The 18,813-nt window shown below is 41.8% G+C and overlaps 1 protein-coding gene across 2 annotated transcripts in view; it reads left to right on the top strand.

The window, feature by feature from the left end:
* DGKQ (diacylglycerol kinase theta) overlaps positions 1-18,813 on the top strand; it is a 1,093,519-nt gene that overhangs the window by 548,069 nt on the left and 526,637 nt on the right. For both annotated transcript variants that reach the window (XM_085636612.1, XM_085636613.1), the window contains exon 3: positions 4,321-4,423. In XM_085636612.1, the coding sequence (XP_085492738.1) occupies positions 4,321-4,423 (103 nt within the window). The remainder of the gene's footprint in view (positions 1-4,320; positions 4,424-18,813) is intronic.

Raw genomic sequence — 18,813 nt, 5'->3', positions numbered from 1 at the left:
TATAGTTACTTCAGATAACTATAACTCGCGCGCCCGCAATCCTCTGCTCATGACGTCACATATTACATCACTAATGACATGGTCAGTGGCATCACTCTTGACATCACTGATGACATCATCCTTGTGATAGAGTGGCGGTCGCGCGAATTATAGTTATCTGAACTAACTATAACGGGGGAATTTAATTGTTTTTTTACGAGTGAAATGTCCACCTAACTGTAACATGTGTGAAACCTATGGTTTTTTAAGTGAATTTGCAAGGTTTTTTAAATGCTAATTCCTAACTATAACGTGTGTGAAACCTATGTTTTTTTCAGTGAATATATATATATATATATATATATATATATATATATATGTGTGTGGATATATATATGTGTGTGTGTGTGCATATATATATATATATATATATATATATATGTGTATATATATATTTATGTGTGTGTGTGCATATATATATTCACTTTTTTAAATGCTAAGTTATGTATGTATTATTATTTATTATTTTTTTTAATGGTTTTTCACCGTACGCTCACGGTGCGCGCACCCCCGTGACCAAGGCTAGGGGGTCAGGAACTCTCTACCCTGCCCCCTTTTCACGTTCACCACCTTTCTTTTCTACTCTCGCACTGAAAACAAACAAAATGGCGGCGACACTTCCTGATTTCGACCGATTAGAACGTTGACTGACATGTAACAACCCATCAGAATTACGCTCGCGCACGTTAGGGTGCGCGCACGGTGCGCGGCTATAGATATGTATGTGCTTTTTACTGCAATTTTCTCTGGAACTACTGAACAGATTGACTCCATATATGCAAAAGGCACTTCCCTGACCTGAGGACTACCTCTCTGCCAAATATCAAGTAATTCCGTTCAGCTGTTCGGGCTGTACCTTTGACTAAAGGTCCTATGAGAAAATGCATGGGGAAAACGCGTTTTGGGAGCCCCCTTTTTTCTCGGCCCCTGCTTGACGAATCTCCCCGAGACTTTCAGGGTAGGAGCTGAGCGGAGCACCCCATTAGTTTTGAAAATTTCGCGAAGATTCGTCAACCGGCGCCAAAGTTATTCAAAATAGAATTTTGAGATTTCCTATGGAAACACGGTCCTAACTATAACTATCTACTGGCGACCGCCAGTAGATAATTTATATGTATGTATATGTATATATATATGTATATATGTGTTCCAAAAACATCGGTAGCCCAGATGACAGCACTCGAGACAGTGGAAGGTTACCAGCCTTAATCTTAAGGTATGGACAAGTTCGTTGGCCGGTATGTTAAGCAGCCTTTCACTCGCTTGCCTGAGGCGTTTCAAGTAAAATCTCTTCATCAGAGGCAGTTCGGAAAGGTTCGAGCTCGGGCAGGCAACCCCTCCCTTAAGTAATGTCACGCCCCTTATTCACGTTAATTTGATTTATGGGAGTTGTAGTGCCAGTGTATATATGTGTATGTATATACTCCTCCCCTTCCCTCCGGTAATAGCACTCCTACAAATTCAGAGTGCATCTTCATTGGTATTTCCATAGTCACTTTTCTGCACACTAGCAACATTTACTTCAGTCCCTCGGTTGCCTGCACTCTCGCCATAGTTCTTCAAGGGTCTTTCCTTAGCCCCCACCTGTTTCTCTCCATAGCATGTTTCCGGCTTCTCTGGCTTCTCTCATTTGATCTAGCAACCTCTCCAGTTAGTTATGTCAGTGATTCTGATTTTTATTTTTACAACCCTGATGCTCTTTTTCCTGATTTTTCCTTGTCTAGCCCCAACGCCAATCCTGCTCGCATTCTTTTTCTTCTTTCCCCCACTGTGTTTCCTCTTCTCCCTACAATTCAGGAACCTCATGTGATCCTTCAGTTTTATGCTCCGTTCACATTTCCTCTGTAGTTCGCCCTTTTTGCTTTCAGTTATTTAACATCTGGAAAATCCATTTGTTTTACTTTCCACACCACTAAATCCTAGAAACTTGTCCGCACGTCTCCTGCTTAGGCTCTTGCCCTTCTCTGCAAATTGGCCTCTTTTCGAAGCTCACTGTCTTTCTACTAGACATATCTCCTTTGCCCGTCCTTTGCTTTCCTTTGCCCACAGTGTCTACTTTTTACACAAGTTCCTTTCTGTCTCCATCGTTGCTCTCTTCTGAATCACTCCGCTTGAAAGAATATTCACTCTGGATCTTGGTCCTACTAACCACACCTATCCCTCTCCACCCTGTGCAGCAGATTCTGCTCATCAAACCCCTTCATCTCAGATTCTTCCCTCTATCACTATTTAGTAGTATTTTTGTTTCTGATCAATCCTTATTTTGCCCAGTCGTATTTCATTGTTAAATCTGGTTCATCCATTTGGTATAAGGCTTTAAAATAAAATGAAAATGAACCTCAAGTGACCAATGGGCTGAGCTAGTATGTTTGATGAGAAAAGCGTGCCTAAATGCGGTTGTCTTCATCCTTGAACTGCTATTCAAGGGCACTCGCCCTTAGGGTCAGAGAGCGAAGGGTGGGCTCATAGGGAGGACTCTGACAGCCGAGAAAGTGATCTGAACTAGTTAAGTTCTATATGTCCTTAATTTGGCAAAGTGTTTCTTTGTGGACTCCTGTATAGTACCTAAGTCACACGAGAAAGGTTTAATTGGGGAATGCAAGGGGATGCATTAAAATATTTAAATGAGTCAGATATATCTAGTTCAAAAATATTGAGCAACATATTGTTACAGACAGCATGAATAATAGCGTGTTGCTTAAAGGAAGTAGTCCCTATCTTAAGCTAAAAGGACCTAACCTAGCATGAAACTCACGAGAAGGTCCTTTTGAAAAAAAGCAAGAGTTTGGAGCATCAAGCTAATAGTTGCAAGAAAATGAACTCCTTATTAAGAGCAGTTCCGAAAATTCAGTCGAATTCCCCCAACTGTTGCGGTAGCAACTATTAATCCAAGTTAATCTGATACATGTGTTTTGTCTCTATGCCTACTAGTGCCCCTCTTTTCCCCTTCTCATCTTACTCATTTTACTTTACTTCTATCACTTATTTTTACGCTATATTTATTGAATCTCCATATGTTGTTTTCCTCCTATTTATCATCTGTTACCTGGATTTTGCTCTGTAATCTAGACCCTCTGGTCTCGAGCAACCCTCCAGGACTCTATGCATTTGAAATATATATCTTAAACCGGTCCCTTGTATTCTCTGATAGTCCTTTTCTCCCTGTTCATTTGTCTATGAAAAATTGCTCAATAAAATTCTCCTGAAATTAAAAAAGGAAATTAATCACAGCAAGAGCTATGATTCAGCATAAGAAGAAAGTCCCCTCATGAAGGGTAAGGATAACAAGAAAATCACTGTTAGCAGTAGCTTACAGTAATTCAGGCTAACACAACAAAGGGGCATGGCAGGGTAGGTGTGCATAGAAGGCCTAAACTCTCTAGCTAGGAACACGTACTATAAGAAATCACAAAACATATGTTGCAAAAACAGGTGCTTAAGTCATTTCGAGCCAATGAAGAGAGATCTTCTGATGAGCCATCGCCTCTCTTCTCGGTTCTTATGGTGAACGTCCATGTCGACTTGTTATTTGAATGTGGCTACAGCATATTACAAAAAATATAAATTAGGTAGGTTTTCATGAGAACCTTAGCAAACCTACTCTGTTAGCTGTTCAGTATCCCATAGTGTAACTAACAATGGACTGCTCTATGAAATGAAACAATATCTATATCCTGGTTAGATCATTAAATTCACATCTTTAGCATGCATTTTCTTTCTTCAATATACTTGTTCTTCATTAGCATGTGGCAGAGGAAAATATCTAAAGCCAGTGATGTCATATGGTGTGAGGAAAGAAAGAAATACATTTTGCAGAAAATGGCACATTTCACAAAGATGTCAAGTTCTGCAGCTCAATTATAACATTAAATCAGCATTTACAAAAAAGGGATTTTTTTTTTATTAAAGTGAAAGGAAGGAATAAAGAAATATATTGAGGCCTTGCAGTGAAAGAATGATAGAAATGGGAGCTTCCTGCCGAATAATAAGCTGCACACATCTAAGAAATTAACATATTCATACGGTTTGTTTTTGTTAAGCATTCTCTACTTTATTGCCAAGGTAGATTTTAACATCCATGTATGGTTAATATCTTCTAAAATTTTCAGCTCTATCACTCTCTTTTGGTGTCTCTAGATACTAGGATATGAAGATGTCTGGTCAAGTTGAGGAGGTCATCCCATTTCTCAATACCCATTGCTTGTCAAATCCTACAATTAAAACCAACAAGTATAGGGCAGCAAATATAAACCAAAAATCTTTGTCTATTTCCTTTGGCAGGTGCCGGTTGCACATTGTTTTCGACAGCCAGGACATTACAAGAAGAAGTTCTGCAGCGTCTGCAGGAAACACCTGGAAGGGAGCACTGCACTACGGTGTGAAGGTATGCTTAACTGATCAGGTTGAAAGCACAAGGCTCTCCTCTGTTTTCATGTGAGTTTTGTGAAAGGTGTCTGATGCACTAATAATGTAACATATTCGCAGAGCAGATGTTGAGTTCAGTCAAATGCCTTTTAGTCCACTGAGCACTTTGTATAATAACTCAAACAGCAGCTCCCTGTTACAAGGCCGAAGCTAAATAAACCTCAATGGTCAAGGTCACATTCATCAGACTTTCAGGGTCATCAGGTAAGTCTAAACCATAATACACCCTTAAATATAAAATAAAATAGCAGTCATCACAAAAGTGTTCTTTGAGTGTGTGATTTTAAATTTTCAGAAGGCTCACATTAAATGAAAGAGTAGGAAGCTCATTAGGTATTAATTCATGTGGCAGTTTATTAATCGAGAAGAAAAACAACTTAAGCACGTCTCTGTTGTCTTAGAAAAATGGGCTTTGAAGTAGTGACAGATGTAGGACACTGTCCAGTATGCAGGACTAGTTGGAGAGCGTGGTGGCACCCAATGGTATACAGTGGCGGTTGGTGGATTTTTCAAGTGGTGCGGCAGAACTGTTTATTCTCAAATATAATGAGCGAACGAGCCCGAAGTGCAAAAGGAGGGAAAGGGGGGGGGGTGAAAAAATGTATTCAAATGGTGGATTTTACACCACATATTTACTTCAAATTGTTGAAAAAAGGGATCCAAATACAGTATTTTAAAGCACAAGTGTGTAGAAAGCATTAGAAACAAGTCAAAAGGTTGCCCAATCCTGCCCGCATTTGATGTTGGTTGCATGTCCAACTCCCGCCCGTTGCTGCTCGCCCTGCTGAACTCTGCTTCACAGATCCCCTCCTACCCGACTCTGCTTCACATTTTGTTTGATGCAGTTTTATATAGTGCCAACATCACCCGAAGTTATTGAAGCTCTTTGCATTAGCACCAGTTCCTTTACACAAGGACACATTCATTTTTGTAGGCACAGGAAGATTAAGTGATTTGCCCAAAATCAAGGATATTAAGCTGTCACAGAAAGTCGAAACCGGTTTCCCATCTCTATAGTTGGCAGCTGTGGCCCTTACCCCACATCTCCTTCCAAGAGGATGCCACATCGTCTCCCTAGCCTCGACCACAGTTGCACAGCCAAATCACGTAATTTCCATGTGGCAGCTCGCATTTGCTGTTGGTTAACTGTCCACCTCCCTCCCGCAGCTGCTTGCCACGCTGAACTCAGTTGCACAGATCCCCTCTTCCCACAAGTCTGCTTTTCACATTTTTGTTTTGGTGCAGTTTGATATAGCGCCATCACCACCCGAAGGTATTGAAGTGCTTTACATTAGCACCAGTTACTGTTTTGGTGCAGTTTTATATAGTACCAACTCCACCGACGGTATTGGAGCACTTTACATTAGCACCAGTTACTTTTATTTGTGCAGTTTATATAGCATCAACACCACCGAAAGGTAGTGGTGCCCTTTACATTACCACCAGTTACTTTACACAAGGACTCATTCATTAGGCATGCCAAGATCAAGTGATTTGCCCAAAATCGAACCTGGTTTACCAGCTCCATAGTCACCTGCTCTGGCCCTTACGCCACATCCTCGCCCAAAACTGCGCCATATCATCTCCCTAGCTTTGGCCATCAGTTCCACATTTTGTGATTATGGATAAATCACTTAAACTCCTCATTTCAAAACTCAAGAAACATTGGTAAAGCCAGTAGGTGAAGGAGCCCGAGGCCTAGCCAGCGTGCTAGGTTTTACAATAACACATGCTAGATGCCATGTGTGTGGCTACTGTAGGACTGAGAGCAAGAGGGCTTCACACGAGGGAGACAGGGTGAATCGCAGCAGGCCGAAATAAAACTTTACGTAAAACTCCCTCACCTACGTACTTATACTCCCCGGGCCTGGTGACTGGACTGCAGTGACACAAACTATTAACCCACACTGTAGAAGAACCTGGAAGGAGGCTGCTGGACTCCTCCCACACTCCCCAGACCACCTATAATAATCAACTTTACAGACGTAGCTGGGTGTTGGCGGAAAAGGCAGAGGCCACTGACACCCACTCCTACATTGTCTCAGATGGCTTGCCCTGCCCCAAGCCATTGAGTCTAATGGAGGTCATCCGTCTCCTCCCTGGACCATGTGAATAACACTCAAATTAAAAGTCTGTTCTCTGCAGCAGCACACACACACTGCCTTCAGGTCGAGGAAAGCCTCACCCAGCCAACGCATGTGCAGAGCCAAGGGCCGTCCTGCCCCACCCCATCAAAAAAAAAACACACTGATTTACACACCTTTGCCACTGAGGAGCAAGCTACATTTATTGCTCCCCCAGAGTGACATCCATCCTGCCCCTTAATACCAGCTGTCCCTCCTGAGGGTATCAGTTTCAAAACTGGATCCATATGCAGTTTGAATCCCGACACTCGCCCACTGGTATCAGCGGTTCAAGAACTTGCCTGAAACTAAATGACTCAGTTCATCCCTGTCTTATAATTTAACACTTTAGTGCATACCTTGTTGCATTGATCCTATTACCATCTGGTATTATTATGTATCATAATACTGTTGTTCACTTGAGGTGGGGGGGGAGAAAGGTATATCAAAAAGCAACAGCAAATTATTGCATTAGGCAAACAGTTACTACTATAATTTGTAGCTGGTAAACCCACAACACAGAAGAAATAAAATAAAATGAAGACCATTCAACTGTATACATGATTCACAATACTAATATGTTATTAGTCAAGTGAGAAAATATTATTGAGATGCAGTGTTTTTTTTGTGCCATCACAGTGCTAATTGAAATAAGTGCAATCAGATAACTTTAAATACAAAAGAGATGAACATTTTAACATAACCAACAGGCTGCATTGATCATACAATAATACATTTGATTATTCCGTGTGAGCCATACAGTACTCTTGGTTATAGACAGTCTTAAAGAATGATGCGGTCCATATTGTAAATAAGAATTATCAAGGTTTTGACCCCAATGGTTTGTTTAGCTGGGGCCTTCATCTGGACATAGTGAAGGACAGTCAAACTGAAAGTCACCTACAAAAAATGATCTGTAAGAGGCAAAAAACAGAATCGTGGGATACTTGGCACCAGCTGGTCAGGATGAGATGCAAGGTGGCTAACAGCTCAAGGAGGTACCTGTCTGGTTATAATAATAATTACATATCCAGGTGTAAACAGGCCTGAGGAAAAGGAATAAATCCAATATTACTGCTGAAATAAAATCAGCCAGTATGTATGCGGACGAAAACTCCAAAGTTATGACCAGAGGGAAGCATTAGGCGATGTGGCTGCAATGCAGTCGACTCGCAGACCCATAGTTCAGAAGCTCTGCAACCAGGCAATTCTACCCCTCACCTACTGGCCTTAATGGCTTGAAGTACCCACTTGACACTAAAGAGCTCATCCCAACCCTACCTGCAAAACTGTCCTGAAATTGAACACTTTAGTTCATACCTTATTGCATTGATCCTAGCACCACCTGCATCAACACTGGAGTTTGATAAATATTACTGATCACAGACCAGTGATGCTGAGACCTGTCTGTTCCATGAGTTCATTCTGCAGGAAGGTTATCATTCTTTATTTTCTAAACCCAGAGAAAGTGGCAGGGTAAAAACTGCGCAAAACCGTGTGCTATAGTGTCCCAAATTATGTATTCGTAGTTGTGCTCCAAGAACTGGAAGGGAGCACTAACCCCTTCCAAATCTGAGGACGTAAAGCTCCCAAAGCAAAATTAACAAAACAGTTCTGAGCACCAAATTCATATCCAAAACTTGTTAGTCCACGCAATGTTGTCGTTGTTGTTTTTTATTTATTTCAGAACTTCATACGTATCCAACACGTGTTTCGTCTCATGGTAATTCAACGATGACTTCATCAGGGCTACAAGACAAGCAATATTTGTTTTTATAAGCTTTCTATACCTCCTAATCCGTCACCAAGGTGAGTGTTAGTGTCTTTGAAGTGGCACATACTCGTGCCATTGCCAAAACCAGTCAGTAGTAACAAAAAAGTACCAGTGAGGATGATTACTAATTATCACCCTCACTCACACAAAGTGTATAGCACACTAAGAAGACATTGACACTTACTTACAGCTGATCAGACGATATGACCTTTTGTAACTGATTCCCTTGGGGTTACATATTGAAGAGGCAACACAATACGAAATATTATCAGTCCTAGTTACCCCAAGCAACAGATATGTGAGACATGGCTGCATAAAAGGGCCATCGGTTTGTATAAGTGCGGGCAATGTAATATGTGCAGACTGGCTATTGATGGTGTGGTTAATTTCCTCACAATAATACACTAAAGTCTATGATACGTACACACATTGATTGTACCACCAAATTTGTTGCATATGTCAATTCAACTATTTCAACTTTATTCGATCTTAGAGGATAAGATCATAAAAGTACAGTAATTAAAAAAATACAGATTTAACGTAATCTTATATTGCCATCATAATTGAATAAAATACAAGGTAAGAACACAGACAGGAACCATTTAAAAAAACTTTAGGTAAAAGGAAAAAAGCACAATATTAAAACTTAGCGAGTCTATTGTAAATGTAAATGTGCACAACAGTATCAAAACGAGCAGGGTTTACAAGTAGCAAAAACAATCTATCTACTATCTGCTGGACCAGGTAACTTGGGATAAAACCATATGAAAATCATGAGTTTGAGGGGGAATCTATAGATTAAGGTCGCCTCACATCATACTAATCAATCTCCTTTTTGCTAAAACCAGGCATAAATAAGATGCAAGAGAAAGATTTACATATGGATTAAGGAGCATTTGGAGAAAGAACAGAGCTGGGCGACATTGTGCATTTATTTCAAGAACAATGGGCTTATATACTTTTTTCGTGCACAGGTCTAAAACTTACAGATAAATATAAAATGGAGGTTTGGTTGAGAGGAGACACCATCACATAGACAAACGGGAGTTCTTTGACTGGCACTCATGGGGGGGATAAACTTGGATACCCAGTGTAAAGCTTTGTTCATTAGTTGTAATGTTGATTCAGTTTGGTGGGATTGTAAGGGTGGAGTGTTTACTAATATCACCACAAAAGGGCATGCGGCCGGTGGGAGGTTCAAATTAGACTTGTGCTGGTGTTGATGAACTCCCTGTCCATCCCCTTGGATACCCTGTCTCGACATAGACATATCTGTAGTGCTGTGAGACTGTAAAACCGTGTGAGTGAGGAACTGAATCATAGTGAGCGATTCCCTGATTAGGTGTCACAGTGTTTTGAGAACCGCTAGCCAAGTGATCATGCCCTGAGAGTGGCCGAGTATTTGAATTAATTACTGCCGTGGGATTAGCCAACAGGTCTACCCCACTAGTGATGTTATCCTTACTTAGCCCCCCGCGGTTGCCTCCCTGTTTCCCTGAACCCGTGAGCACTCCATCGTACCTGATAGGTGCGTGTTGTTGATGGGGGAAAAGAGTCATTGCACTTGCTTTGACAAATACAGCTAGCCTTCTGCACAGGTTTGACAGGCCTAGTACTACTATCAGAAACTCTCCCCCTTACAAGTTGTGCTATATTAGCCTAGATATGTTTGAGACTCTTCATTATAGGCTGCAAGAGTCGGGCAACAGTGCATTCCAATTCTTGAATGTTCGTCCCTGGGTCTCTTACTAATTTAAGGAGACTCCTTGCCTCCCCTAGCTCTAATGTTCCCTTTTGTCAGTCTTTGGGGCTTACCCCCCCCTTTCTTTTTTAATGGTGGCTCCTCAGGGGAATCAGGAGACTCTTGGCTGCCTGTGCCATTGAGTGGGTGTTCTGGGACCATTGTCACAATCTCTTTTGAAATGGATAGACCAGCAGCAACTTCGGGTAACAGCTCCTCATTAAAATGGGGGTCATGAGAGGGTAATAAACTCACCTCGCCTCCAGATAACCTTCCCTCTGCTCGCTCTATTTCTTTGGACAGCACGTTTGCTGCTCTTGAGAGGAAAGAGTCCAGCGTGTTGACGACGTCAGTTTCTTGGTCTCGTGGTGTGGCCTTTCTCTTCACCATATTCAGCAGCTGAGTCTCTGCGTTAAAAAACCACCTCGTTAGGGGGGGTCCAGCCCAGCCTCCTCCAGGCTACAACGGGCGTGGAAAGGGCTGCCCATGGCCCGGGCTTTTCCCGGGCACGTCCCTGTGCAAGTCCTGTGACGCGGGTCAGCGTCGCCTTTTTGTGCGCATTCACGCCCAGTGGAGGTTGGTATATGAAGTCTCCCAACGAGGCCCCAACCGCGTCCAGGAGTCACCAGCAAGCAGGCAGGCAGGAATGCAGCTACAAGGCACCACGGGTCAGCATTGCCTTTTTGTGCGCGTTCGCGCGCAGTGGAGATCGGGATATGAAGTTCCCCAGCAAAACCCAACAGCGTCCAGGAGTCACCAGCAAGCAGGCAGTAATGCGGCTACCTATGTACTAATGTGCAAATCTAACAAAATATATGTGGGAAACACTATCAGGTCGCTTAACATTTCTGAACAATTGAGGGCATTAAAACAATGTGACGACAGATATCCCATTGCAGCACGTGCAAAAGATGTGAGGCTCAGCATACACACCTGTGCTTTAGGTTTCATGGGATTGAATCAATACAGAATGATGTGAGGGGAGGTAACCGTGAACTGAGGTCGAGACAATGTGAAGCATGTTGGATTATGAGGTTGCATGCAGTGGAAATGGGACTGAATTTTGACCACTAACTGCAATATTTTTCGGAACTTGATTCACATTTGAAATAATTGATGTGATGCTGATAGAGACTAACATGCACTTTAGTTCACTGTCTCTTAGCTGTACAAGCACTTTCCTCTCCACTTCATTTTACAGCATTAGAAACATAGACAAGGCTTTACTCTATGAAAAGAGGAGTCTTAGAGTTTGGTGTATAGAGACTATTTGGTAATTTCTCTTTTCAGCACTGACAGATTCTGGATATTGTGAGCCATTTGGATTGCTTATCACAGCTTTGATTAAATATCATGTACATTGTTTTCACATCGATTTTAAATACAAAACAGAGATCGTTTACTCTTAATAAACAATGTAGGTCCCGTAATATTGGGACAGACATGTATTAATTACTCATTAATACATGACATTGATGACTTTACCAATATTATGAAAGCACATTGTCGTTGTATTAAACATAAGAATTAGAAGATTTGCCATACCTTATGAATAGACATAGGGCAATTACCCGTATGTGAGATTAGCAATATGGCATTTAAACGGCAGGTTAAGATGGCCCTGTCAATGATGCTTGTGATGGGTAGTCAGTTCTCTATCAGGACACTTTGTGAGAGTATGAATAACCATATCAAGATGTAGCAGATGTAGCACACCGAAACCGTACGGACAGAATACACTTTGCCGCTCTACTCGAATGTACTGAGGTAAGAAGATCAGTTGCTATTACTCCTGAAGCTTACTATAACAATTTCTGTGCCCTCCAGTGTTTACGATATATATTTGAGCTGACTTGTTGTACATACACCTGAACATTATCGGCTCTGTATGACTAGAGATGTGTAAGCAATATGATTCATGGTTTTATACTCTAATAAGGATTTGACTAAATATAAGATTACTATATATCCTTATTTGATGTTGAAAAAATGTACGTCTGCTGAGAGCCTAGACCGAGGTTTCTCAGTCTTAAGAATTACTGGTGTCACCTTTTCCGTTTTAAATTTAAATTTAATTTACAGATGAATAGATGCGAGGGTTAAGACTTATGTAATTTAATGAATTTGTATTACAGAAACGATTTGTATATTTGGATTTGAATCATATATATGGTCTTGGACTTAAAGGTTGAGTTTCGAGAATAATATATGGTAGCTACTAGATATTACCTGGTGAGGACCTCAGTTCAGTTTTTTCTCTTACTCAAATCATTGACCAAAAGGTGTTTGTTTACTAGTACTGATGATACTTTACAATGTTTCAGTACTTGGAAACTTAGGATACACATTACTGTATGTTGGAAGACTTACCTGGTTTAATTTTGCTAGGGTAAGTGTGAATGTGACATTATCTTTGTCACAGGTGTTGCTCTGTTCTTAATTTAAATATAACAGTGCTTGGTAACACGACATATCTACACATGCAGCACATAGGTTGGCGATTGATAATTTACCTTTTCTCTCCATACTAATTCATCCTCCTTTATAGAATTGAACTGTGAATTTCTTTACTCACCTGTATACAACATTAATATAAAATTTGTCATCTGGAAGACTTTGAGTGCCAGATCTTTGTTTCCCTTTACTTTGAGCGCTACCTACCATTTGAGTCACACTATCTTTTGCAGATGGTTTTGGCGATGGCATGAGCATGTGCCATTTCAAGGACACTAATACTCAGCTTGGTGATGGATTAGAAGGTATAAGAAGCTTATAAAGACCAATAATCAGGATGAATGTTGCTTGTCTTGTAGCCCTGATGAAGTCATCGGTTGAATTACCGTGAGACGAAACACATGTTGGCTACAAGTTTGTGTTGCGTTTTTGCTGGATACGTATGAAGTTCTGAAATAAAGAAGAATTCAACAACGACAACATCGCCTGGGCAATCAAGTTTTGAATATACATTTGGTGCTCAGGGCTGTTTTGTTAATTATTCTTTATTTGCTGTTTTTCCTTTTATACTTGAATATGATGTTCATAGGCTCCAGATTTCCCCCTGAACTTTGTGGCCAGCTTTGCGTCTATGTATGCCATTTCGTGTCACCATGAGCATGTGAGGAATTTCCTTCATGCTGCAGCCTCTAATGTTGTATGATTACATTCTCCACCCCATTTGCCTTTTAATGTCCACAGAGTATTATGTGTGAACAGTGTTGCACTATGCAGATCTTTCAATTTCACTTTTTTTCATTGACCTGCTGGTGTACTCCTTCTTACCTGGCAAATGAAGATTTCGAAGTAAAAAGCCTTGCTTTAGAATCAGGTGGAAAATGTGTTGTGCACTGTATATAATTACATATGTGAACATTATGTTAACTACGTGAATGTTTAATTATTTAAATTTGCCATTTTCAAGAACTTTGGAGTGTATAATTTTAAACTCAACATTTTTACTTGTTCATGTACAGAACATATTTCGTCTCCCAGTTCTCCCCCTCTACAGGTTAATGGTAGAGGCACTACTCAACTTTAAGTAATAGCTTAATATATGGGATAAAGTTCCCCTGCTCTACATTATAAGGATTTGCAAGTCACTGAAGAGTTGTGTGAGCATACACTGGAAGGAGGCCAAAGACTGAGTTCCTATATAAAGTGTCCCAATTTAGAGGTGACTTAAAATCTCCTTATAATGTACAGCGGAAAGGGGGGTACTTTATTTGTTGTAATAAATGCTCATGCCATTTCCCTTTCCGCAAGCTGCTTAAATCTTTGATTTGCTGTTCTTTAATATGAAAAAGATAGTATGGTTGCTGACATGAAGAATAAAAGGAGAATCTGTAGTATAAAACTAAACACACAAAAGAGCAGTGAAAAATGAATCGCAAATTAACATCAGAATCTGTTAATTGCATGTAATAATACGATGTACGTCAATAGGTGTTGTAACATAAACCGAGATTCTGTTTTTCTTTTAATGGCTTATAGTGCAAAAGAATATTGCCACAAATAGCTGTTTTCTGCTGATCACTGTTCATGTTAGAGAAATGCTCAGAAACACTAAGTTGTTTCTCATTTTCTGCAGAAGGAAGTATGCTTCCGGACCTGCCTTTCACTTTCATTATAACATCACAACTGAACTGTAATAAGTTATTACAGCTGATCAGCAATCTCATTTTCTTATTTCAGCGTATAAAGAAATCATAATTCAGCTGTAAAAACGAAATTAGGGACAGTTTTTTTACAGGGATTACAGGTTCCCATTTATTTAATGAGAGTTAAAATATCTTTTATAGTTTGTATTATAACTGAGCTACTGAAAGTAACTTTACCCTCAAAAATATACTCCAAAGTTATAATACGTAATTTAGACACACATTTCTAATGAGATGGGCTGCCAGTATATTTAATTAGTCCCATGAAGCACGACATAAGAATTGGTGGATAGGGTGTATGATGGAGATGCTCACATTCAGTAAAACAGGCATATATTTAGGTCTCACCTGACCCAGCGCATGCGCTGGTCTGGCAAGACATTTTGTGAGGGCTCCAAAAAGTGCTACCAGGTCAGCCTAGAGCTAAAGTGCACGTGCACGGGCACGCGTGTCGCGCTTTACCGCGATTACTTTCACTGCCGCGCGGCCGCTTTGATGTCTGATCGCGATCACTTTCGCGGCCGCTTTGATGTTCTCCGTGAGGCTTCAATAGAGTGCAGTAGTTAAAACAAGCATTGGCATAGTCAATAGGTCTTGCTTTTGGGACCTTATAAGTGTTTAGTTATGCAACTATTGCATGGCTAAACACTTATAAGGTCACAAAGGCGAGACCTATTGGCTATGCCAATGCTTGTTTTTTTATGCTATCTATACTTTATGAAGGAAGTCACAGTGAGCCTGATGCTTAAATAACTCAGAAACACCCTGCCTTTGGAGAAGGCCACTTTTTACATATTTTACAAACTTCTCCCATGTGCACACACTGAAAAACAGTTTTTCATTGCTTTCCTGCGCCACATTTCTCTTGCACTAAAAGTGCTCATTTCTCTTGCACTAGAAGTGCTGATAGTACACACTGCAGAACATGCTCAAGCATAGGGTTAATTGGATTTTCAAAGTAATTTTGTTCTAATTTACAGACTTCACTTCTTGGACATTCCCTACACTGTCTATTTCCAACGCTTATTACGTCTAATATGCAGATTCCATATCCGTATTGTTTTGGAACTGCAGAAAGGACATTGAAGAAAATGATAATTGTATACGTTTTGCTTTTTCCTGTGCATTGTGTTAGAAACACCGTCTCCGTCACCCTCTTGTGCCACGTCCGACTGCAGAGAAATCTGCATGTGTGTCACAGTTCCACAAGTTTTGTCTCTACATAAAAACACTCAACAGATCCTGACTTCATGAAACAGGATTTGGAATGTGCGTACAAGTTGCACGAGTTCCACATGTAAATATACTGATGTAGTGACAATGTTTTCAGGATTGTTCCCCATCTGAGCATAAGGCTGGCACCATTGTTCAAGAGTAACATATATAAAGCATGTTTACATAGAAAAGGTAGGGCGATCATTCATGACCATACGGTGTTACTGTTGGTACAAACAACCTAAAACAAGCATTTGCAATGCAATAGGTCTCGCAGTTACGAGAGTTTAAGCTATTGGCATTGTTATTTGCAATGTCAATAGCTCAAACTCGCATCAATGCGAGACCTATTGCATTGCAAATGCTTGTTAATACTTTTTGTAGTTTTTCTCGTGTGTGCGTCCCACTTTTGGTCCCTCAGACCAGCTGGGGGTCTCATCTAGGAATGTTCGGTGTCGTCCTAAATAGTACTGACAGTAACCACTAAGTGTTTCACATCATTGGCTAGAAAGGTTACGTGATGGGCATGCATAAGACTTTTCTTCAGTGCAGATCAACGAACAGTGCAAAATAAAAAAATAAAAAATTCACAACATTTCATGGGTTCATCTTCAGAATAACCTGCAAAACCTTTGGCTTTTAAGGATGCATTTGGAAAATATTGCTGTACCCTTTCTGCTGGGGTGTTCGGACTTGCACTGTGCCCGGGAACTAGCTGCAAACACTTTCTCAAGCTTGAACACCCAGTCCGGGGGCAGTTGTCCAGCCTGCTGACTCCCCATCACACAACAGGCACTCAAATAACAAGTTCAATTCTCAGCAGCAAGCGCCAGAGCTATCGGACCAGATGAAGTGGGGTCCCCGAAACAGCGAAAATAATTAAATAAACACGCGTGGCCGAGTAAAAGAGAATAAAGTTCAGTCTACCCCCTCCCCCTCCGGACGCTGCTCCACAGTCTACTCCGGCCTCCCATTCAGCACAAGGCCCCATCTGCCCCCTCTCCTGCCTGGCTCTGTTTCCCACAGACACAGTAGGCCGCGCTGCATCACCGACCTTGCGTATTTCTCCCGCGGGCACCGTGCGCGTCCTACCTGGTCAGTGATGCCGGGGATACCAACTCCCCGGGGTGAGTCAGCATGAGGCGTGCGTCATGGGGGGCAGCAAGCTTGGGTGAGGGAGGGACACAGGCCAGCTCTGAGTCCGCGGGAATTGCGGGTGCTGTGGGGGGAGGAATGGGAGCGTCCCCAACAGAAGGGGCCTGATGGAGACAGGGAGGGAGCGAGCAAGAGGGAAAGCGAAAGTGCGCCATGCGCGCATTGTGCTAATGCTGGAAGCCCTCCGCATGCACATCTGCTGTCCACGCGTGCACATCCTGATGGAGACAGGGCGGGAGCGAGCAAGAGGGTAACGCTGCAAGCCCTATGCATGTACATCTGCTGTCTATGCGTGCACATCCTGATGGAGACAGGGAGGGAGCGAGCAAGAGGGTAACACTGCAAGCCGTGCACATCTCCGGTCCCCCTTCGGCCGAAAAATCGACGACAATAGATCCCACCAAGGCGAGCAGCGCATGGCTAGGCGAGACCTAAAAATCAAACACGCATTCAGGCAGGTGGTCATTCTGGCTTTTGTACAGTGAAAAATATGTATTTTTGTAATCGAACTAGATTATGGCACATCTACCAGGTACAGTGGTCACCAACAGTGGATGGTTGGTTAACACAACGAAGGAAGTCACAAGCGTTAACATGACCCTAACATACAGAAACATATGAGAGGCGACAGCCCACGTTTTCCTGTGTAAATCCCACCGCTATGCCTGTCCCTTACGTTTGTTAATTATATAAGTTGTTTCCTGCCTGTAGCATGCAGCAGTAGAGTATGGCTTTGAAGCCCCACCCACTGTCCGCCTATATTTTTAATTTGCTTGCGTCATTGGGCTACGTAAACGCTGGGTTCCGAGTCATTATTAGGCTTGTTAGTCCCTCCTTGGTACCACCTTGTCTGCATTTGTAGCCTCCCATGGCGACTGACCCTTTTACTTCTGTTGCGACACAGTATGTCTTATTTAGTCTGTAAGCACTATTTCCTTTTATGAGTTTGTCCTAGTGCAGGCACAACGTGCTTTCCTTGCCATGCCCGCTTTCACTTTCAAGCACCCTCGGACAATGGTGGCCGCTTCTTTGAAGTGAAGTAGGTCTCGCATTTACTAGAGTTTGGGCTTTTGCCATTGTAAATGACAATAGCTTAAACTCTCGTAAATGCAAGACCTATTGCAATGCAATGCTTGTTCTCTCTTGGGCCTCCAAGTGTACTAACTAATTTTATGACCCACCATGTCTGCCCACTTAGCCTTTTAAACGAGGCAGCCATGGTGGGGTCAGGAGAACGGCTAAGGCATGTGCAGTCTTATGAAGTGGCCATGTTAGGTACAGAAAACTAAGGACTTGAATGATTCAGGTGTCTTTTGTAGAGAAGCTCCATTTAGCAAGGGAGTGAGTGTGTGTGAAAGCCCTGCGTATATGACTGCACGGATGGTGACGCACTGATTTGCTTGCAAATGATTGCCCATGGAAGCACTCTTGAAGAGGAGCTGGACGTGTTGATGAAGATTGTCATTTCAGTGCCCTATACACTTACATGCTCCACCAGTAGATGGGTAAAAATATAATATCTTGAGTAGTTGGAAAGGGAATGGCAGCCTTACCAGCTTTCCATTTTAAAATGAACAGATTTGTGTTTATTGCTCCACAGTCTATAAACACTTCCCATCAACCTCCAGTGCCCAAAGTGTGAATAGTAGGCGGTTTATGGAGGTTGCAGTTAGTAGCAGTGAGTAGCATTGCCACAGGGTATGCACTGTAGTAGGCAACACCATATACCAACCTTCTATTATCAAGCTGCTTGTATGCCCCACAAAGGGTTTTAGAGCTGCAGTGCCACTTTAATACGACTGTAGGGTGTGTTTGCTTTTGTAGTTACCACAATAGGCCACAAAAAGGAAGCAGAATGCAGCAAAGGGCCTCAAAAAAGGCTTCGTTGCAAGGGAAGTAGGAGTGCCCAAACGGCAAAGTGCCATTTTTCAAGAGGGTGATCTGGAAGTTACAGATGTAATCCTGCTCTGCAGTGTGAGAAGTTGGCCTGGTATATGCTGTCCACTAGTTCTAGTGGGCACCTTGCACCAGTCAAAACCACCCTTATTGATGATTAGGTTTAAGACAACCTTTATTGAAAGCTATCCTAGTGGTAGTTATGGAGAGCAGCCTTCAGGCTAAATCTCGAAGGAATGTAAAGCAGCTTGGTTTACCAGATTTTAACCTCCTGAATGACCAAATGAAAGG

This window comes from Triturus cristatus, chromosome 2_1, assembly GCF_964204655.1.
Source record: "Triturus cristatus chromosome 2_1, aTriCri1.1, whole genome shotgun sequence".
Taxonomy (NCBI): Eukaryota; Metazoa; Chordata; class Amphibia; order Caudata; family Salamandridae; genus Triturus; species Triturus cristatus.
This window is presented reverse-complemented; position numbering and strand designations above follow the sequence as displayed.